General features: G+C 41.7%; 1 protein-coding gene across 15 annotated transcripts in view; it reads left to right on the top strand.

Annotated features, from left to right (window-relative positions):
- Positions 1-23,136, top strand: part of LOC137424762 (transcription factor 7-like 2) — a 384,171-nt gene that overhangs the window by 266,894 nt on the left and 94,141 nt on the right. For 14 of the 15 annotated variants that reach the window (XM_068112547.2, XM_068112536.2, XM_068112539.2 and 11 more), the window contains 5 exons: positions 6,158-6,290; positions 6,999-7,086; positions 11,034-11,114; positions 18,755-18,892; positions 22,310-22,472. In XM_068112547.2, the coding sequence (XP_067968648.1) occupies positions 6,158-6,290; positions 6,999-7,086; positions 11,034-11,114; positions 18,755-18,892; positions 22,310-22,472 (603 nt within the window). The remainder of the gene's footprint in view (positions 1-6,157; positions 6,291-6,998; positions 7,087-11,033; positions 11,115-18,754; positions 18,893-22,309; positions 22,473-23,136) is intronic. The other variant, XM_078775895.1, reaches the window with a different exon arrangement.

The following is a 23,136-nucleotide window of genomic DNA, read 5'->3' on the forward strand; positions in this document are numbered from 1 at the left end:
AGATGCTTTTCATTTATTACTTGCAAAATCGAAGATTTTTCAAGTATATTGGTTGGTTGCGTTTGTTTGTCTGTTTGTTTGTCTGTTTGTCACTCGCTTACAGGTCACAATTCTAAACCGATCGTCATGAAGCTTCACCAAGTTGTGCAGGTCGTCACAAGTGAGAAGCCTATGATTTTGAGGTCAAAGGTCATCTGGAGGTCAACTTTCTAAAGTCGCCATTTTTCATCCGATTGACTTGAAAATTGAACAGCATTTACATACTGAGTCACTAAATTGGTAACCCAACTATTTTTCAGCTCAAAAGGTCAAAGATCACTCAAGGTCAAACTTCTAAAATCATCAATTTTCATCTGAAAAATCATCAATTTTCATCCTATTGACCTGAGCTTTGATCAAGATCGTCAATTTTAATCTTGATGAAATGAATAATTTGATGGATCAATGGCAATCTTTGGGGGGGGGGGTGGGGGGGGAGGGTAGGGGTGGATTTTGCAAGTATAATGCTCCGCATGACGTCTTCTTGTTTATACATATATTTTTTTGCGAATATGCTTTAAAAGTTATTTAAATATTTAAATAAAAAGTAATTATCTACAGGTAAATTTGAAAAGCTTCATTGTATTTCTACTGGTGATTTTTGCACTACAGTAATACATGCTCCCTCTGGCAGAGGACTTGTTTTCAGAATTGGCATCGTTTCCCACGCTCAATATCCCTCCCTCTGGCAGGAATCAGTGGTTCAACCACTTGCACTATTCCATGTGTACACTATAACCACTATTAATTCCTGTTGTCAACTTATTTGAGACATACACATTGTTTTTCTCAGTTTGCAAAAATATTTTTCTTCCTGATAACCACAATTAATGACTTGCAGGATGTATTCTTCTCTGTATTCTTCCTGATATGACTCAATACATATGATTGGAAGTGCAACTTCACAATCTTATGTAAGAAGGCTCGCCAGTCAAATGGTCATGTGAGTTGTGGTGGTAGTGAATTTAAATTCAAATAAATCTCATCTTTAAAGATTGAAAATGCACACAAAACTCATTTTAAGTGGACATATCGATCCTCAAGCAGGAGGGGTTCCTCGCTGCCCGACAGAGCAACCAAACTAAATATTGAGGGCCTTCCTGCAAAATGCATTTATATGCACTGTTTGTGGGCAGTAATTGTTAGAAATTATGGGAAGACTGAGATGGAGAATTCCATGGAGAACAAGGAGAATTTTCTACATTTTGGTGACTTTGTTCTCCAAATATCATAGTGGACTGTTATGCCATGCAGTGACATTGAGGATAAGCTCTCAAGGTGTGTAAAATACTCCAATGGCTCAGCGTCTCAAACAGTTTCTGACAGTCTCGCCTCGCACCAGCCTTCTTGTGGTGGGGTTGTCTTCACCAACAGGTGTAGAGGTGAAAGGCAAATCACTGGCACCTTAAAACCAGTTGCTTTGGACAGATGGGGCTCATTAGCCGCGGTAGGCAGCTCATCTAGGAGAAGGCAACTCTGAATCCAAATCCACCACATCCTTGTAGTTCAGGTTTTGCAACCAAAGACTCAAGATTTAATGGGGTAAAGGTGGAAATCCTTCTTAAAGAGGTGGCCTTTGCATTCGATAACCCATGGGGCAAACTTGAGCAAGATGTTCTACCCCATTTTGGCCTCTCGATCAGGGCTATGTGAGGCCATGGGAGCATGTTCTCGATGGCCATGCAGGCAGCTTACACATATTGCCAGTAATGGCTACATGGCCTACATGCTATAGGCAGAGGATTGTCTTATGGGGAACAATGATTAGGATCACTCGTCTAGTATAGGCACTGCCAGGAAGAAGTCAATGACAAACCACTTCCATACATTTCAAGAAAAAGAATTGAGATTATAAATCTAAGAAATAAAGCTATGGTGCCAGATGAAGACCCCCCCCCCCCCCCCCCCCCCTCCCAGTCCTCCACCCTCCTAGTCCTCCACCCTTCGGTTTGAAAGCAACCAAATGGCTACTGGGGAAGTGCAAAGTGTTCTGATTAGTAGGACTGGCCATTATGATGGGGCTGGATCAAATTGCAAGGAAATCCAGTCGCTGAGGTCACCAGAACTGAATGTCGAGCTCTGAACTTCTCAGACGTTCACAAAATGGAAAAAAAAACATGGAATGTAATGTCAAGGAATCAGGGAAAATTACATATAACAAGAACGGCATTCGGTAGAGAGCATACCTCCACCAGACTGAACAGTTTGTTTTGTATGCTACTGATAGGCCAGATCTACATCCATGCACCACACCTTAACCAAAATCGAATTGACTTGTTCTTGTCACCTGCCAATTGATCTACCTAGTTTTGTCATCATCCGTCCACAACTTTTTGAAATATCATGCTACATATTGTTTTTGGCCCGATCTCTCAATGGTGAAGAATCACTTTAAAAATTCTCGGATCCAGATTCATATCTTTACCAAAATGGAATCGATTCGTCTTTGCCACACACCAAACGTGTCCACCACGTTTCGTCTGAATCCGTCCATAACCTTTTGAGTTGTCCTGCTCACAGACAAACGGGGGTGAAAACAGAAACTCCCACACCAAATAAAGAGAGAGATGGAGAGACCAATAACTGAAATTTTGGGGATAATTGGATTTGATGGACTAGTTTGGTGCAGTTTCAACCTGATCATTATAATATACAGTAGCATTATTGGAGATGTCAAAGTGGCAAAGTCAGTACTGGGATATAACCCTGTCAACGGTAGGTTCATATCAGTGAGGTTGAAAGGAGATTCAGTGAACACCACCATCATTCAGTTATATACTCCAACTTCTGCAGCAGTTTAAGAAAATGTGGAGCAGTTTTATGGAAAGTTGCAGGAACTGGCAGAACAGGTGCCGAATGGAGATGTTTTAATTATTTTGGGAGGCTGGAATGCAAAAATTGGAGAAGCAAGAGCACCAGGGATTGCATCAAAGCTCGGACTTAGTATCCGAAATGAAGGAATTGAATGCTGGGGTTCTGTGTGGAGAATGATCTCATAATTGCAAACACATGGTTCAAACAACCCAATCGTAGACGGTACACATGGACAACATATAAACCCGATTGACTACATTCTAAACAACAGACGACGCAGAAGTGCTGTGCAATCAACCAATACTCAAAAAGTGTGCCACCCTTGGTTGGACGACAAGCCGCACGTCCTGTGTACTAGTATTAGTTGGACATTAAAGATCCCACTGTGACATTCACAGAGTAGGCGAGTTATTACCACAACAACGCCAAAGTCCTGCCCAAGGCTTCATGTGAATGTCATACCTGGCCAGACAGTTCTTGAACGATTGGCCCCAAACCTCTGGGTTCATACTGGCCATTAAATAGGTATTCATAGTTATTGAGTTAATTATAAAAATACCCAGGATGATTACCAAGTTATATAATTAAATATAGAAATAAGTGGGGTCGTTTGGCCAATCCCCCTATATCTCACTACAAATCACATCTTGTTTCACGAAAGGAGGATTTGCATCCAAATTATACCTTCAACCGAAGTATTATAAACAATCCAGCACCCCCTACTGGTAGTTTCTAGTCAGAGATATCCCGAAAGAAGATTGAACCTAAATTAACCAGACAGCTTGTGAAAGCAATCATGATTTTCTTGGTGATGTGTTTGTAATATAATGTTATTATAGAATGTAATATAATGTTAATTACTATCATTTATACAGTAGAGGTAATGCAAGAATCAAAGATAGTTAGTTGAGGTTCCATCAACATCATATGTATGGAAAGAAAGAGTGTTAGGGGAGGTACTGATTTTATCTTTGCCACCTAAGGTGGGCAGAGGATATGTTTTTCATCCCTGTCTGTTTGTCTGTCTGTCTGTGAATAGGGTATCTCAATAAGTTGTGGACGGATTCAGATGAAATTTGCTGGAGAGGTTTGCCCGAAATGATTCAGTTTTGGTGAAGATCCGAATCTGGATCCGGATACGAGATGTTTTTAATTATTTTACGTGATTCTTCAATATTGAGAGATTGAAGGGGTGGAGGGGGGTGGGAAACCGATATAGCATGATATCTCAAAAAGTTGTGGATGGATTATGATAAAACGAGGCCGATTCGATTTTGGTTAAGGTCTGGATGCAGATCCGGCCTATCAGTGGGATACAAAACTTAAACTGTTCACCCTGGCGGAGGCAGGTACCTTTCTGAAGGCACTATACCAAGTGCTGTTCTAGTTATCCATATACGTGCCTTCAGTTTAAAGATATACAGTGCCTTCAGAAAGTATTCGCACCCCTTGACTTTTTCACATTTTGTTGTTACAACCTGAATTTAAAATGGATTAAATTTAATTGTTTTGTCACCAAACTACACAAAATAACCCTTAATGAAAGCGAAAATTGTTTTTAGAAATTTTTACAAATATATTGAAAATAAAATACAGAAATATCTAATTTACATAAGTATTCAGCACCCTGAGTCAATACTTTGCAGAAGTGCCTTTGGCAGTGATTACAGCTTTGAGTCTTCTTGGGTATGTCTGTATCAGCTTTACACATCTAGATTTGGGGAGTTTTGCCCATTCTTCCGTGCAGATTTGCTCAAGCTTTGTTAAGTTGAATGGGGAGCGTCAGTGAACAGCAATCTTCAAGTCTTTCCACAGATTCTCAATGGGATTCAATTCTGGGCTTTGGCTGGATCACTCAAGGACTTTCCCTTCTTATTCTGAAGCTATTCCAGTGTTGCTTTGGCTGTATGCCTGGGGTCATTGTCCTGTTGGAACATAAATATTCACTGCAGTCCAAGGTCTTTTGCACTCTGAAGTAGGTTCTCCTCAAATATTTGCCTGTATTTGGCTCCATTCATTGTTCCTTCTATCTTTACATGTCTCCCAGTCCCTGCTGCTGAAAAGCATCCCCATAGCATGATGCTGCCTACCATGCTTCACGGTAGGGATGGTGTTAGATGGGTGATGAGCTGTGCTCGGTTTCTGCCACACATAGCGCTTTGTATTCAGGCCAAAGAGTTCACTTTTCATCTCATCAGACCACAGAATATTTTGCCTCGTGCTCTTTGAGTCTTTCACGAGCCTTTTTTAAAACTCCAGTCATGCTGTCATCATGTGCCTTTTTCGCAGGAGTGGCTTTTGTCTGGCCACTCTCCCAAAATGCCGAGATTTGTGAAGTGTTGCAGAAACTGTTTTCCTTCTGACAGGTTGTCCCATCTCAGCCAAGGAACTCGAGTTCTGTCACAGTGGTCATTGGGTTCGTGGTCATCTACCTGACCAAGGTCCTTCTTTCCAGGGTGCTCAGTTTGGTCAGACGGCCAGCTCCAGGAATAGTCTGGGTAGTTCCATATTATTTTCATTTCCTAATGATGGAGCTAACTGTGCTCTTATGAACTTTCAACACTCTAGAAATTGTTTCATACCGTTCCCCAGATCTATGCCTCCTCACAATTCCATCTCGGAGTTCTACGGATAGTTCCTTGAACTTAATGGTGGATTTTCTGGTCTGACATGCACTGTCAACTGTGGGACCTTATATAGAAAGGTGTGTTTATTTGCAAATCACGTCCAATCAATTGAATTGGTCACATGTGGACTCAAATCAAGTTGTAGAGACATTTCAAGGATGATCAAAGGAAATTGGATGCACCTGAGCATCATAGCAAAGGGGTTGAATACTTATAAAAAGAAAGGACATTTCACTAAAGACATTTCACTAAAAAAGTCTGACTAAAGACATTTCAGCTTCTCATTTTTATTAGTTTGTTTGTTAAATTGACATTTGACATTATGGGGTATTATGTGTAGATCAGGGTCAAAAAAGAAACTCAATTTAATCCATTGTAAATTCAGGCTGTAACACAACAAAATGTGAATAAAGTCAAGGGGTGTGAATACTTTCTGAAGGCGCTGTAATGTACAAATGGCCTTTAAGGGTCATATGTTACTTATTTCTCTTGTATTCATGATTGTGTTCATTATCTTGCTAGATATACCTGTTCATTTTCTAGTTGGCGAAACAAATATCTACTTTCGATTTAATAAATCGTCTTTTTTCTCATTCTTTGAAACCTACACCAATGGATGAACTGGCATTTCATACCACCCCTCCCCTCTCCTCCACACCTCCTCCCTATACCCTCAGTCTAACAAGGTTCCTGTGGTCCAGTCACCTCATCACATGCATCCTTTGGCTCCTATTTTGGCTTATGGGAGTGAGCGTTTTGTACCAGGAACACCACCCCCACCACTCCCCACAGAACTGGACCTCAAAACGGGTATGTTGAACACCCTAGTGACAATTTCCAGACATTTTTTGTATGGAGTGTGAGGCTTATGGAAGAACCAAAAACAGAAGGTAACACGACACATGGATAGGGGAGAGGACATTGACATACAGAGGAGGATGCAGAACTGGGAAGAAACGAACACACAAGCAGCATAAGTTGGGATATGCAGACAGCACAAGGGAAACGGGTGGGCTGAGTAGACAAGGAACATGTACGCAGTCCTGACAAACAGGAAAAAATGTAAATTATGCTGGTGGACATGTTATTAGAGCCAATCAGAAAAAAATGGGAATTGGAATAAGGATTGCCAATTAAATTGCCAATTAAATAATTGGAACATGGATTGCCAATTGAAAGGAGTAGAAAGAAGGACATGATTGGATGGACTTAGGGAGGGGGTGGCAAAGAAGAGTGAAGGTTGTCAGTCTGAAATTGAGGAGGTTAACAAGGTTTGGACATCGAGGTGAGCGAATGCGGTATGGTTATCTTTGGGACAGACATAGTGAGGTGGGGTGAGATCAGAAATGATGTAATAGAAAAACAGCAAGACCATCAATCTGTGTGCAGTGGGAGCAGACCATGCAACTCACCCTTGCCACAATTAACTGATTACTTTGACCTACTTACCTTACTTTAAAAAAAATTATGACGTTGGAGCACTATAATATAATCTCTCAAAATGATCCATCCCTGCAGGTCTGCCTCGTGCAACGCACACACCTGACATCACTCAGTACTACCCACTTTCACCTGGAGCCATGGGCCAGCTTCCTCACCTGGGCTGGTAAACCACTGCCTACTCGCATGTTCCCTTCCATCATTATTCGGCACACTTCACAGACATTTACATCTGTTGTCTCTGAACGAATGTACAGTGCATTTGTTTAGAATTTAAAACTATATTACTTGCAAAATCTTCGATTTTGCAAGTATATTGGTCAGTTGACTTTTTTATCCTGTCTGTCTGTGTTTGTTTGTTTGTCACTCACATAGAGGTCACAATTCTAAACTGATCATCATAAAACTTTATCAAGTTGTAGAGGTAGTACCGCAACTGAGAAGCCTATTTATTTTGAGGTCAAAGGTCACCTTGAGGTCAATTATCTGAAATCATCATTTTTCATGTAATCGACTTGAATGTTGAAGAGGATTTGCAAATCAAGTCACTGAATTGGGAAACCATCTATTTTGAGGTCAAAAGGTCAAATGTCAACTCAAGGTAAAACTTCAAAATGTCAACTCATGGTAAAACTCGTAAAATCATCAATTTTCATCTGGAAAAGCATCAATTTTCACCCAATTTATTTGAAAATTAAAAAGCAATTGCATATTGCCTCACTGAATTGGGAAATAAACTAATTTTTTTAGTTCAAAAGGTCAAAGGTCAACTCAAGGTGAAACTTCTAAAATCACCAATTTTCATTTGAAAAATCGTCGATCTTCATCCGATTGACCTGAGCCTTGATTAAGATCGTTAATTTTAATCTCAATCAAATGGACAAGTTGATGTATCCATGGAAACTTTTTTTCAGGGGTGAGGAGTGTTGTTTGCAAGTATCGTGCTCTGCACGACGCCTTTCTTGTTTATTCATTTATTCAAATTTCATTAAAACCACAGGGTCAATCCCAAAAACTAAGAGTGCCCCCCCTGGGTGAAAAGCCAACGAGATGAGAATATGTAGGATGGGTGTGTCACAGATGACTGGCCCAGTTTGAAATAAAGAGGAGGCGAGGGGCTTCAGGGAACATTTCATACAAATGAAGAGCGTTCTCGATGGCACCAATGGTACAACCTAGTGGTATGAGAAGGGCCTTCCGGAATCCCATGCGGTTGCAAGCAGCCTACCACTGATTATTTTTTGGCATTACATCGGCATTCACTTTTCATACCTTTCATAATCTATGAATTCTGAAATATAACATGAGACCAATGCTTGAATCCTAAACATATAAATTAATCCGTGAAATTGTTTAATTAATTTTTATGAAATTATATAAATTAGGAAATATGAATGCACTTTCACAAGAATGGGCATTTATTACAATATATATCATGTTACCAATAGGTAACTGCCCAGAGCATTGTGCTAACAGGTACAAGACCTTTTTACGGCATGGGATTTAATAAAGTGGAGCACCCCCCCCCCCCCCCCCCCCCCCAGCTACACTTATTTTTCAAACAGCAAGAATAACCAGGAAGCCTTCTTATCATGGGATATCACAATGTAGTACAGCACGACGTAAAAGCTGACTGCCACTGTTTCATGAACCTTCCTGATACCTATTCAAATTATTTTTAGAACTGTAACGTCCAAAGCAAAACGTGATCAAAATTACTCTTCAAAGGCCGAGCTTTGCTCTTGTGGTACCATAGAACCAGGAGATGAGTAATGTTGGTTTTTCTCTTTTTATTACTTGCCTGGAGGCATTGCGCTTTCCCTACAACGAGCTTGAGCTTGTCTGCTTCTGCAGTGTTGTTGATAAAGTGCTCTTTGGATGATCTAACATCCAAGTGCAGAAGCTTCTTCCCGGGGCAGGGATGCCTCAGTAGAAATTTTCATCCAGAAAAGACTGGTTACGTCCACATTGTACACTCAAGGTGGTAAGTACTCAACATATAGGCGGCCGCACTCTGCCGTCAAGGGCTCGATGATGACCACAATCAGCTGGCACATTCTTCCTGAATTGACACTACTTGGAAGTTGTAATGCCTCTCGATTGTCAACCAATATGGACACACTTCTCCTTCCCAGATTTTGAATTGGTATTCACAAGTAAAAGTGGGAGTTGTAAAACATGAATCATGATCTCAAGAGATGACGCATCATATTGATATTGAAACCAAGCCGTATTGATACTCGGGAATAAAACATGGTGTATTGTCGCTGACACTCGATGCACACATACAAATTACAGACTTGACACTTACCAGAGGAAGAAGAATCCAGCTCGAGCCAAATTGTCATGCTTTGCCTGTCTGGATGAAGATTTACTTGGTGGAGAAGCTCTGTTTTGGCTTGAGTTTGTTGTATTATTATGTCCACACCGATGATTGATGGAGGTTATGTTTTCACCCCTGTCTGTTTGTCTATCTGTCTGTCTGTGAGCACGATATCTTATGGACGGATTCGGACGAATCTTGGTGGACAGATTGGATGTGTGACACGGACACGTTGGTTCAATTTTGGTGTCGATTTGGATACGAGAGTTTTAAAATTGATTCTTCACCATTGAGAGATGGGTCAAAAAACGATATATAGTATATGTCAAAGAGGTTAAAGACGGAATCGGACAAAGCTTGGTGGACAGGTTGGGTGTGTGACAATAACAAGCTGATTCGATTTTGGTTAAGGTCCGGATCCAGATCAGGCCTATACAAAATGTAAACTGTTCATCCTGGCGCAGGTATGCCCTCTTCCGGGTGCCGTTCTAGTTTAATTTTTGTTTCTCTGTGTGCTTTACCAGATCAGGTCTTTTTCCTTTAGTTGTTTGTTTATACCGAGGTGTTACTCAGTTGTCATGTCACAATTGGTCACTCACTAAAAGTTCTGTTGAATGTTCTCAATATGTTCTAGCACGTGTATATTATCCCATAAGACGTGTGTGAGCGAGATTGCGAGTGTATGGCTTTGCCTTTTCATTATTCAGACAATTGCTAAACTTCAGTGAATCCTAATGAACATGCCCCTTTGCCTATTTGGGATAACGAAAATTTGACTTTAAAAGGCACTTGTCAAATTGGTCACTAATTATTCATTTGATTGCATTGTTCACCATTTTTCCAATGGAGTGATGTTCAAATGAGCTGGTTATTTGGTCGAATGAATGTGGTGTCGGTTCAATTTCCCATGGCTGCTCACTCTCCCAACCACCACTTGACAAGTATGGCAAATCTGCCAAACAAAAAAACATCCTCACCTCGAGCTCGGCCTTCATGCTGCAATGGACTGCAACTAGATAGTTCAAGGTTTGAAGTAAGTAATGCTCAAAAGGCCTCGTCATCTCGGTTTGCAATGTTCAAAGTGGACATTGGCCGTTTTTAACACAGAGATTCTAATTTTAGGCCGAACTATGTTCGTGTTCACTTCTTACCTTTATAGTAATAAAAATTGCACATGTGTCTGAAGGAAGCCGTTCAATTTGGCATTTTAAATATGAAATAGGCAAGGCCTAGAAACGAACGAAACCCATTGGAATTGCCTTTTGGAACCATTTAGAATTACTCTTTAGAACCATTTGGAATTACCCTTTAAACCCCTTTGAATTACCCTTTTGAACCAATTAGAATTACCCTTTAGAACACCTTAGAATTACCCTTTAAACCCCCTTCGAATTACCCTTTAGAACCCGTTAGAATTAAACACGGTGGTTTAGAAAGATTCTTCTTCTTCATTTTTGGTAGACGGATAGACATAGCCGAATATTGAAGCGGCTTCATCGCTTAAAAATTATGCACAAAACGCACTCAATTATAAGAAACATTACTATCTCCTTTTTTTGGACATACAAGTACCCTCACGGACGAGAGATAAAAAAAACAGTAGGCCTTTTGATCCCGTTGTGCCTTTCCCCAAATAGTACAATAATCTTTATGAATACATAGGTATATCGTTTAATCCTCTCGTCCTGCTTTATTTCCTTCCAATGTTTTCCTATTTTGAAATGTTCTGCTTATTTGCCCTGTTATTACAGCGATGCATTCCTCTTTTCCTTACTGTGATTATTCCCCAGGCAGGGACAGCCAATGTACCCGCTGGCTACCGGAGGCTTCCGTGCATCCTACCCAACGCTTGTGAATGCCTCCATGCCCAGGTGGGATTCTTGCTAGTACGTTGGCTTTTATAAAGTGCAGACAAAGGCATTGTTTTTGGGTTGGCCGTCCAGCGGTACATAGCAGATTTTCGTTTCCGCAATAACATGTGATGTGAACTGTTTCGGGAATTTTGTCCAAACTTGCTACAAGTGTGTACTATGATGCAAAGATATGATGCAAAGATCTCCCAAAGATTGGGAGATCTCGCGAGATCTTGCTGGGGAGGTCACGGCTTTTCGAAGCTGTCCATGCTCTCCACGCACGCTCAAAGTTAAGTAATTGTTCATAATTGTATTTTTGTCGAAACTGTATTTATCTTACGTGTGTACCTATAGTGTGTCCCGAGGAAGATTCTCGGTCTTAATCTTTCATACCTGTATAAAATAGTCGAGTATTTCTTGCCGCGTAATTTGCGGCCTAGTTCTTTAAGCTTCCAACCTTGAGGCTTTGTTTTCTCTCAGTGGTCGATTGTGGTCCTTCTACTTTCGTTCTCTCAGTTTTTCCCAGTCTTTTCATCCCATACTTCCTTGTTTCAAATCTTAACTCAAAACAAAAACAAAAACATTTCCTTCTTTCTACTTTTCGTTCGTTCGTTCTTCGACCACGTGTTTGACCCCCATTTCACCCCCATTTTCACCCCATTCCCCCAGATAGTTTTCACTGTTCAATATTAAAATGTTTAACTTTCCCCTGAAGTGCTGTATTCTGTCGTATATCATAACACTTTTTTCTTCTTCTTTAAAAGGTTGCTTTCGACTTACTCACCAAATCTAGTCATTCCAAAAAAAAATTCCATCTTTTTTCAGTTCCTCCTTTCTACATTCCCTAATCTCACCAGCACTCCACCCCCCCCCCCCCACACCCCCTCCAGCATCCTTAAACGTATCTCTGACTTGAAGGTCACAAGAAACTCATTTTGCAATAAATGTTCGTTTCCCATTAATCGTACAACACTTTCTAAAATCCAAACTCACTCCTCCCCTCCAAATCTTCCCCATCACCCATCACAAGAAGCTTCTTCCCACCTTTTTGCCTTTTACTGATGTTCGGCTTTGTTTTGGTGAACTTTGGGTAATATCTGGGTTAATTGAATGCAGTAAATTTGATCACTGTTTCGGGCCTTCATTGGAGGTCTTGTACTCCTGGCTCAGTCGGTCCATGTTAATGGCCCGTCTGACATGACAATACGTACTGTGAATAGCGAGATTGATTTTTCATTTTTCACTTTAATTTGGTGTGAAACAAGATGTAGGGATGGATCTTGAATATTTTTCTGCTAGCATCTCTACCATGTTTGCATCCTTTTCGACATTGCTATCCCGACATGTTTTTGCATTTAAAGATGCTTTTTATACCTGTTTCCGTACCTTTTTGTCCTGTTAGTGTGTACATGATATTGTGTATGTACTTTTCCATAATTTATTCTCATGTTTAAGTGGTCTCAAACTATTTATCTACAATTCTACCATACGTACCAACATTTCCTGTCGAGAAGGAGGTAGACACTGTATGCCGAAGACACATCACTGCAATTAAAGTGTCCAGGGACTCCCCAAAATCGGGGGTCCAGGGACTCCCTCAAGCCCCCTCCCAGGTACACTTGGGAAATATTGTTTAAGAAGTTTGAAATAATGCCATATCACTCATTCTAAGCAACAAAACAACTGAATTCGAATTTCAGCTCATTGGGCAGTTTCCAAGTTAGACACGATGTACCAGCCTTCGGGAAGATATTGATATTGGTGGTGAACAAGCTAGACAAAGTGTTCCTGATGCCAGGACAGTCCTGGTACACACTGGCACAGGCATGGCCTTATTTTCCCCTTCCTAAATGGCTCCTCATGTCACTCATGATTTTGCACACCATGGCTCATCTTCCCCTTCTCACATATTAGTTGCAGTATACGTTGCTGTGTGGAATCAGCAGTACATGCTTGACCAGTGAGGAGATCCTTGCATAGACTCGTTGATCTGTGGTAGATTCTCGTAGCTATCTCATAGTTCTCCAGTATACAGTCACGTGAAAAAGTAAGTACACCCCATGTAAGGTTTTGACTTTTTCAGCATATTTCAACATACAGCTATTTGATCTTCATTTAAACAATATTGATAGATAAAGGTGATATAATAAAACAAATATCATGAAACATTTACATTACCTGTTTATCGTAACAAAGGCGACAAACAGGGTTGGCGGCAGGAAGGGCATCCGGCCGTAAAATATTGCTTCAAAAAGGGGACCCAAAAACAACAACAACCACGGTCCCCGAAAAGGCCAACTCCCGCTTTGCGGGGAAAAATGGCCTCTAAACGGTGGTATATTTACATTTTGTAGTCCATTGTATAATTTAAATAAACATAAATGCAAATTTCGCATGTGGAAAAAGTAAGTACACCCTTGACTCTAATAGGTGGCATTGCCCCCTTTGGCAGAAACAACCTCAAGTAGGCGTTCCTTATAACTGTTTACCAGTCTCTGACATCGACTGGGAGAAATTTTTGCCCACCACTCCATGCAGAATTATTTCACCTGTGCGATGTTTGACGGGTTTCTTGCATGCACAGCTCGTTTCAAATCCCCCCACAACATCTCGATGGGATTTAGATCTGGGCTTTGACTTGGCTATTGCAGAACCCTCCATTTCTTTCTTTTCAGCCATTCCTTGGTGGATTTAATGGTATGTTTAGGGTCATTGTTATGTTGCAAGGTCCACCTTCGGTTGAGCTTCAACTTTCGGACAGATGGCCTCACATTATCCTCAAGCACCCTCTGGTACAATGAAGAATTCATAGTGGATTATATGATGGTGAGCTGCACAGGCCATGATGCAGCAAAGCTGCCCCAAACCATAATATTTCCACCACCATGCTTTACTTTTGGTATCAGGTTCTTGTGGTCAAATGCTGTCTTTGGTTTTCGCCAAACATGTCTTCTGGTACTGTGGCCAAATAGCTCTACCTTTGACTCATCTGTCCAGAGCACATTGTTCTTGAAGTGCTGGTCTTTGCCTAGGTGTTCATTGGCAAACTTTAGTCTTGCCCTGATGCTCTTTCTGGACAGCAAAGGTTTCCTCCTGGCACACCTCCCATGTAGATCAAATTTGTGCAGCCTCTTTCTAATGGTAGACTCATGCACTTTGACATCAACAGTGGGAAGAGCTACCAGTAGGTCCCGTGATGACATTCTGGGTTCTTAGAGACTTCTTTCAGCATCTTGCGGTCTTCTCTCGGGCTGAACTTGCTGGGTCGGCCTGGCCTGAACAAGTTGGCAGTTGCTTGGAATCTTCTCCACTTGTAGATGATCTTCCGGACAGTCGAATGATTGATTTCAAATTGTTTGGAGATCTTTTTAAATCCCTTCCCAGACTCGTAGGCATCTATAACCTTCTTTCTGAAGGCCTCAGAGAGCTCTTTTGATCTAGGCATGGTCCCGCCGCACACTTCAACAACAAAGAGCAAACCAAACTAAATGTCTGAGGTTTAAATAAGACAGGTTCCTCCAAGATCTTCTCCAACGATGTTCTAATCATTTGCACCTGAGCTGATGCACCTGATTCTAATTTTAGGTATTTGAAGTAGTGATAAATGTAGGGGTGTACTTACTTTTTCCACATGCAAAATTTGCATTTATGTTTATTTAAATTATACAATGGACTACAAAATGTAAATGTTTCATGATATTTGTTATATTATATCACCTTTATCTATCAATATTGTTGAAATGAAGATCAAATAGCTGTATGTTTAAAAAAGTTGAAAAAGTCAAAACTTTACATGGGGTGTACTTACTTTTTCACATGACTGTATATACATCTACCCGCTTGCCTTGCTCAAATGCTGGTATCTCAGATGCATTGGCATCCTGGTTTGAACAAAAGTCTAAGCACATGGCATCCCTAGAGCTTTCAAGGAATGACAGGCATGTCAAGGTATCACGTAATCAGGCAGGTTGTTGGATCCTCGTGGGAAATGAGTGCTGGGAAATACCTGCCCTCGTCAGCTGCTCCCAAAGGTTGCTAAGGAAAACATTGCCTTTTGCATGTCCACTTATCATTTGACATTGTCAGTCGAATCCGCTGCAATTGCATATGTCGGATGTGTTGCCTTGGTGCAACCACAGGAATAGTTTCTGGCAATGTCACTATCTTGAAACATTCTGGTAACCAACTTCGAGAAGTGGTCATTGATGACAATTGGCAAGTTGTGCCCAATAACAAATCCCTGATATAACATCTGGCTGCACTTATCACGGAATTTGTTTATTTTGTTGCCTAAACCATTCCCATTATGGAACTGGTTTTTAAGCGATGAAGCTGCTTCAATATTTGTCTATATCTTTCTTCCATCTGCACATCTGTAAAAAAAATGAAGAAGAAAAACCTCTCTAACCCACTGTGTTTAATTATAATGGGTTATAAAGGGTAATTCTAAAGGGTTTCATTTTCAAACAGCCTTTGCATTTAAATTCTGTGTGTGGGCTGAGATGCCTTGCTGCATCATTGTTCCCACGGTGGCAAATGGAAAAATCTGTCGTACAAAGTTGTCAAAATGAAAGCAAATTTCTCCCCTTTCCACGATGGATGCAGTTGTTACTCCACATTTTCTTAAACTGGGTATCCCAGCGTCGGGATGTTGCCTTCGGTTTTGGCATGATCAGATCGATTTTTAAGAAGAGTCAGCATAACAGCATGTTACGCATTCCAGAACGGAATACATTTGCTGCTGCAGGGCTGACGAGTTACACGTGGTGCACCCCAGCACGACCCTGTACATAGTTAAAGCAACTGATAACTTCCTGGATTTTCTTCATCCACTGCTTAACCATTCATCTGCCATCAGAGCAAGAGCATTTCCAAAAGCTCCTCCCTCTACACACTACTCACAATTACTAGGTTCTTCTAGATCCGGAAGTAACCAGAAATAAGTATACAAGTGGTAACATCACACTGAACCAATAAAACATCGAACAGTCACTTGTAAAGAATTTCCCAAACTGTTTATTTGCCTCTCAGTCGAGATAGATCAAGTAATGGTATAAAGGGGGAGAGAAACAAAACATAGGCAGGGCCGACGTGTAACTATGGCTCACTTTTGTAGGTTGTATATGGCAGAAGTTGGAAGTGGGGATCTCACTGGGATGTGCCATCTCCTCTATTTTGTTTATGGAGTTGCTGATACATGCTGTGAGTGGACATGGGAAAGAAGTGGAGCTAGCCACTGGTCAGAGTTTGCCAGCAATGTTTGCATTCACCGATGACTTGACGCAGTCAACTGATGCAGCAGTAGAGGTACTGGGGTGATTGGAAAAGTTTATGCAGTGGGCAAGGATGGGCCTTAAAGCAAGAACGTCGATGAGTGTGGTGGTGAGACGAGGAGTGGTGGATAACATTCACAGGTTTGAGCTGGGAGGGAAGGTGGTTCCATCATTGACGGAGGTGCCTGTGAAGAGTTTGGGAAGATGGTATACAGTGGAGTTAAATGCTATTGGAAGGGTGGAGGAAGTAAGGAGCAAGCTTCTGAGAGGTTTGAAGAGGATGGATGGATGTGATTTGCCAGGTAAGTTGAAGATAATGGTGCTTGAAGTTTGGATTGATGCCACAAGTATTGTGGCCATTGATGGTTTATGATATTGTGATTGGGTATGTAGAGAGGATGGAGGTTTTGTTGAGTGGGTTTGTGAGGAGGTGATTGGGAGTGCCACGGTGTTTGACGAATATTGCTTTTTATGCTCGGGGTGGAAAACTCCGGTTTCCCTTGACATCAATAACCGAGGAGTATAAGGTGGTGAGGGTGCAGGAGTTCATGATGGTGCGGGATTCGAGTGATCCAGTGGTAAAGAATGCACTCCCAGAGAAGAAGAGGAAATCAGAAGTAGATTGCTAGACCCCTAGATAGCATCTCACAGCATGATTCAAGGCTTAATGGCAATCTGCAATAAGCCACATGCAGAGATATGGCATAACAGCACCTCCTTTGATGCTTTGCCTCACCTCTCACCATTTTCTTCCTGTCTTTTGTGTACATCTCTCCACCAACCCCTTTGTTCCTTCTTTGTATCTCCATTATATAACCCTATTGTCACATTTGAGCACATCCTTCCAGTCTGTTCAGCCTAGCTGTATGACTGAGTCGCAGACAACCATAAAGATGATGGTTTTAATTGCCAGCATAGCATGTTGATGTGTATACCACTCTTCCAGGAAATGCCGCTTAGCTTGGTTAGATGTTTGTATCAGGATCCTTGTACTTTGCCAGTCTGGTCCCCCAACAGTGTCTAAATGTATGTTATGATTGCCATGGGACGTATTTTCTGTTTAGGCCAGCTGTCCAAAGTTCTGCCTAAGTCTCACACTTACTCTGTGCACAGAGGACTATGGAGGAGAGATAGATGTAACTTTCAACAGTATAACTTGCCACTGTTTGTTACACAGTCATGAATGCTATATCCTGGCAGATACTGTGTTTTTTGCATTCTATATACACTGTTCCACTGTGTTGTACTGTTGTGCCCACATGGCATATGCTCAATAATCCATTCAAGTGGTTGATATTTTTGCTCCTAATTTTGGCTTGCCAGCACCTTTCCATCTCCATTTGTATTCGACTCAAATACTTGGTCAATTAGGTTGTCCAATTGCACATTTATTTTGTGTGGTTTCCCTTGTTCTTACTATGCAAGTGATTTCTAACACAGATTCAACAAAGCTTTGAAACTCTTCGTAAGCCATACAACAACACACAACAACATGCATTTTAAGGCCATTTTCCCTGCGAGAGCGGGGGTTAGCCTTGCGGTCCCCATGACAATCTTCTCCATTTTGCCCTATTTTCTGCATCTCTCCTTGTCAACCCCCTCGCCCGCATTTCTTCTTCCACCATCTTTAGCCAAGTCTTTCTCGGTCTTCCCCGTCCTCTACTTCCTTCTACATTCATTTCCATCACTCTTCTCAACCAGTCACTTTCATCCTTCCTCAACACATGACCAAACCATCTCAACCTGTTCCTCTTCACAGCATCAATCACAGGCTCTATTCCCATCATCTTTCGCAATTCATCATTTGGCTTCCTCTCTCTCAACGATACTCCGCACATCCACCGAACCATTCGCATTTCCACCCTTTTCAACCTTCGTTGCTGCTCTACATTCATGACCCATGTCTCGCTCCCATAAATCATAACACTTCTCACACATGCAGCATACACCCTTCCCTTCAGCCTCAACGACACTCCCCTCCTCATCAGCACGCCACTCAGTTCCCGAAACTTCTTCCATGCACATCTCACTCTAGCAACCGTTTCCGAGTCTGATCCACCTTCTCCATTCAGCATGTCTCCGAGGCAGCAAAATGTTTTCACACCTTCCAGATTCACGCCGTCTCCAATATCCAACTCAACATTTCCTCCATCTGCAGCTCCCTCTGTGCACAACTTACATTTGAATGTAGCTGCCACGCCAGTTAATGATCCTCTCAGACTGCCACACCTTTGATGAACCCACTCAGCGCACACCGTACATTGAATGGAGTTCACTCCGACACCCTTCCTGCACATAAGCATATGTAAGCCATATTGCAGAGATATATTTTCTGATTCTTGTTATACAACCCATTCTTGTTCCTTTCCTTTTTCTCTCCTGCAGTTTCCTTTCTGGCCGTTACCCTGCACATATGGTTCCTCATCATCACACCTTACCACCGACAGGCATTCCTCATCCAGCCATCGTCACTCCTCCAATCAAACAAGAGCCGTCATCTGTTTCCAATGGCACCGACCTTCAGTGAGAAATAATTCCAGCTTTACACAAAATGTGGACTATGGATGCGAAAGATGTTCACATGTTGTTCAACGTAGTATGTTATTCAAATGGTAATCGGTGTAAATTTGTATCAACTAAACAATATACATCTGCTTTCCTTTTCACACTTTTAATGCAACAAACATAAACCTGAAAGAATGAGTAGTAATTGAGAAGGCATTAAAACCAACAGACCTCATTGAAGCATATTTAAAGGTACTTAAGATAAAGGAGGAGGGCTTATGGCTAAGGGAGGTAAAGGAGAAGGAGAATAGGTTATGAGTGGTGGTGATTTAAGAGGTAGATTATTGTGGAGTAGAAGACTAGGAGTTGTGTAATAGGTTAAGGGTGGTGGTGGATGCAGAGGAAGAGGAAGGGGTTGATGATGAAGAGGAGGAGGATGTCTCCTTTCGTATGCAGTAAAAAAAAAAAAAAAAAAAAAAAAGTACATGATTTTCGTATGCAGTACATGACTGCAAATTGCATCATGGGCTGAGGGCGTTGCTGTGCCATTGAGGCATTGCCATCTGTAGGTTGGGTCAGGAATGCCGGCGATAGCTCGCCTATTCTTTGCGAAGGACACTGTGGTATCTTTGACATCCAACAAATAATGCCGGCAGACGGGATGCCCAGTTTAACGTCCATCCGTGGGACAGCACACACATTGATTAATCCTCCTGCCTGCTAAACACTGGGATGGCAGTTTGAGCCTGGGTCAAGATTCAAACCCAGGCTAGATGGCTCAGAGCTGAAGGAAAAGATGAACAAGTGGAAGGAATGTATGGAGACAAAAGGTCTGAAGGTGAATATCGGAAAGACGAAGGTGATGGCAAGTGGTAAAGCATGTGGTGAGGTGGAAAGAACTGGGAAGTGCCCTGTGCTGTGTGCAGGAATGGTGTCGGAGTGAACTCCATTCAATGTACAATGTGCGCTGAGTGGGTTCATCGAAAATGTAGTGGTCTGAGAGGGTCATTAACCAGTGTGGCAGCTACATTCAAATGTAAGGTGTGCACAGAGGGAGCTGCAGATGGAGGAAATGTTGAGTTGGATCTTGGAGACGGCGTGAAGCTGGAAGGTGTGAAAACATTTTGCTACCTCGGAGACATGCTGAATGGAGAAGGTGGATCAGACTCGGCAACGGTTCCTGGAGTGAGATGTGCATGAAAGAAGTTTCGGGAACTGAGTGGCGTGCTGATGAGGAGGGGAGTGTCGTTGAAGCTGAAGGGAAAGGTGTATGCTGCATGTGTGAGAAGTGTTATGATTTTTCGGAACGAGACATGGGTAATGAACGTAGAGCAGCAACGAAGGCTGGAAAGGGTGGGAATGCGAATGGTTCAGTGGATGTACAGAGTATCGTTGAGAGAGAGGAAGACAAATGATGAATTGCGAAAGATGATGGGAATAGAGCCTGTGATTGATGCTGTGAAGAGGAACAGGTTGAGATGGTTTGGTCATGTGTTGAGGAAGGATGAAAGTGACTGGTTGAGAAGAGTGATGGAAATGAATGTAGAAGGAAGTAGAGGACGGGGAAGACCGAGAAAGACTTGGCTAAAGATGGTGGAAGAAGAAATGCGGGCAAGGGGGTTAACAAGGGGAGATGCAGAAAATAGGGCAAAATGGAGAAGATTGTCATGGGGACCGCAAGGCTAACCCCCGCTCTTGCAGGGAAAAATGGCCTTAAAATGCATGTTGTTATTGTTGTTGTTGCTAGATGGCTCAGAGGTGAGCTTGCATACCTCTAGGCCACAGATTCTTTACCACCGGTCCGTGGAGTAATGCCAGAAAAGCAAAACATTTTTTACTGCCACTCGCCCACTAGTCTGTTGGCTTTCTTAACAATGTGAAAGCAGTTCACAAATACGACTCGTTAATAAACTACTAATACAATAAGAGTATACGGTCATATGCCTGCACGAAAATACAGGCACCATGTTGATTTAACAAACAGAAGAGTGCCCACATGTTCCGCAACACAACGCACCCGCTGCGCCCCCATCACCACCTGCATGTGCAGCAACCCAACACCACCTGCTCCAATTGCAAGCCCTCAGCATCATCCTCTCTTTAAATGCCCTCAACATTGTCATCACCCACTGCACTCCCAACTGCACACTGCACAACCCCACCGTCACACACGCTCCCACCCATACCCTCTGCAACGAGACTGATATTCGCACCCATCATATACAGTCCATCACCCACCCACTTCGCACCCCACCTAAGATGAGCAGCACACTCCGCACCGACACTGTCATCCACACCCTTCATGCCGCCTACACCCCCACTAACGCCCATGTAGTCCAACTGCTGTTGTATAAATAAATAATTCAATATTTGTACGTCAGTAGTTGAGATGATAAAGTGTATATGAAGAAATAAATGATTGAAGGTGGTAAGACGTAGGTATCTGTCAGTGATGGTAAAGTGTATAAATTAAATAATTAAAAGGTGTTTCAGCAGTGAAGATGGCAGTGTATAATAAAATTATTCAAGGTGGTATGTCCATAGTGGTGATGGTGAGGTATAGATAAATAAATAATTCAAAGTTGTGTGTCGGTGGAGGTGATATGAAACGGTATACAAATAACTAAATAATTCAGTGTGTTGGTACGGTACTGGAGATGATAAATTGTGTATATGTAAATAAATAATTAACGGTGTTATGTCAGTTGTAGAGATGGCAAAGTGTAGATAAATAAATAATGGTTCCAGAAAGCATATATGTAAGCATGTAATAATTTGACGTGCCATGCCCAGGTATTATTGCATACATCTGCCGAATATGAAAGAAATGCATCGATTGTAATTTTCGAGAAGAGGCTCCACTGGACAGACTGACAGCATCCAAAATATATGCCCCACCACTGCTGATGCCTGATTGGTCGCTAATAAGTAGAGGGCCAGGCGCTTTACAGTGCTCTGGGGTGTATCTAACTTGTCTAGAAACTTTTCTGGGGTTTAATTCATCTTGGAAGGTTTGCCATTCCAACATAGCTGGATACTCAACTAAAGGTGGTTTCGGCAGGAACTCCGGAATAATTTTGTGATTCGGCCTTCAAGAATAATGCAGCTTCAATTTGGAACTCCCTCTTTAAAAATTTGTTCAGTGGAAACAAACGCAACAATCTTGTCCCAAAAAGCCTTTTGTAACTTTTATTTCTGCCCTAACAATTAATATGTTGTTATTATTACTGGTTTTGTTGTTGTTTTTTGGCTTTGTGATTTGACTCAAGACTCAAGTCAGTTGGTGTGCACTCTGGCATGAGTTGTCGAACGTTACAATATGTAATACCTTGATTCCTTCTATATTTTCCCCTCAATTCTGAAATGGTTTTGGTGATGTCATTTTTGTTGAAATTGCTTTACAAAACATTCTAACTGTAATGCATTCTTGTCCAGGAAGCCTTTGTCAGTGCCGAAGAAAGAGATGGAGGAGAAGAAACCTCACATTAAAAAACCTCTGAACGCATTCATGCTGTTCATGAAAGAGATGCGTGCGAAGGTGATCGCTGAGTGTACCCTCAAGGAGAGTGCTGCTATAAACCAGATCCTTGGGCGGAAGGTAACCCCTTGCTTACTTCAAATCCTAAAAAGACAATATTATGCCTCGTCTTTGTTTACACACTATATTTCATGAAATGCCAGACCTGTACATCCATGAGAGGCAGAAAAGTGAACCCATATGTGGTATACACTTTATTCCACTTCACTTAAAGTATGAAAACAAAATGATGTTTTTACAGCAGGAATGCAAAGTCTCCCCAGAAAAGATTTTAAGTTATTTTGAATATTTACCGGCCATTTTGTCAATGCTGCGTTGTTTCAAACTCTTTTTTAAATTGTTTATTTCAAATTTAGTTAAACCACTTTGAGGTGACCTGCATACAACTCGGGTCATGGACTAGAATGATGCCTTTGCCGATGTTTACTAATTCATATAAAGTGGTGCCTTGTCTTGGTCTATTACCGCGAACGGTCGTGTTTTGAAAAAAGTAGTGCGATGGACTTATGGATGATGGGCAGCAGACGGTATAGCCAACAAATAGTAACTGTAGACAGAGTTTCAGGTGTATCGGGAAAAGGTCATAGCTATGTATAGGATACAATACAAAATTCCTGTTCGTTGCCACTTTATAGGAACTAGCAACGGTACCCGCCCTATGGGCGGGGCTTCAATTGGGAGGCCCAAATGAAAAGGCAAAATATCAGAAATTGAAGGCATTTTT

Source organism: Myxine glutinosa, chromosome 4 (assembly GCF_964187855.1).
Source record: "Myxine glutinosa chromosome 4, kmMyxGlut1.1, whole genome shotgun sequence".
NCBI classification, from domain to species: Eukaryota; Metazoa; Chordata; class Myxini; order Myxiniformes; family Myxinidae; genus Myxine; species Myxine glutinosa.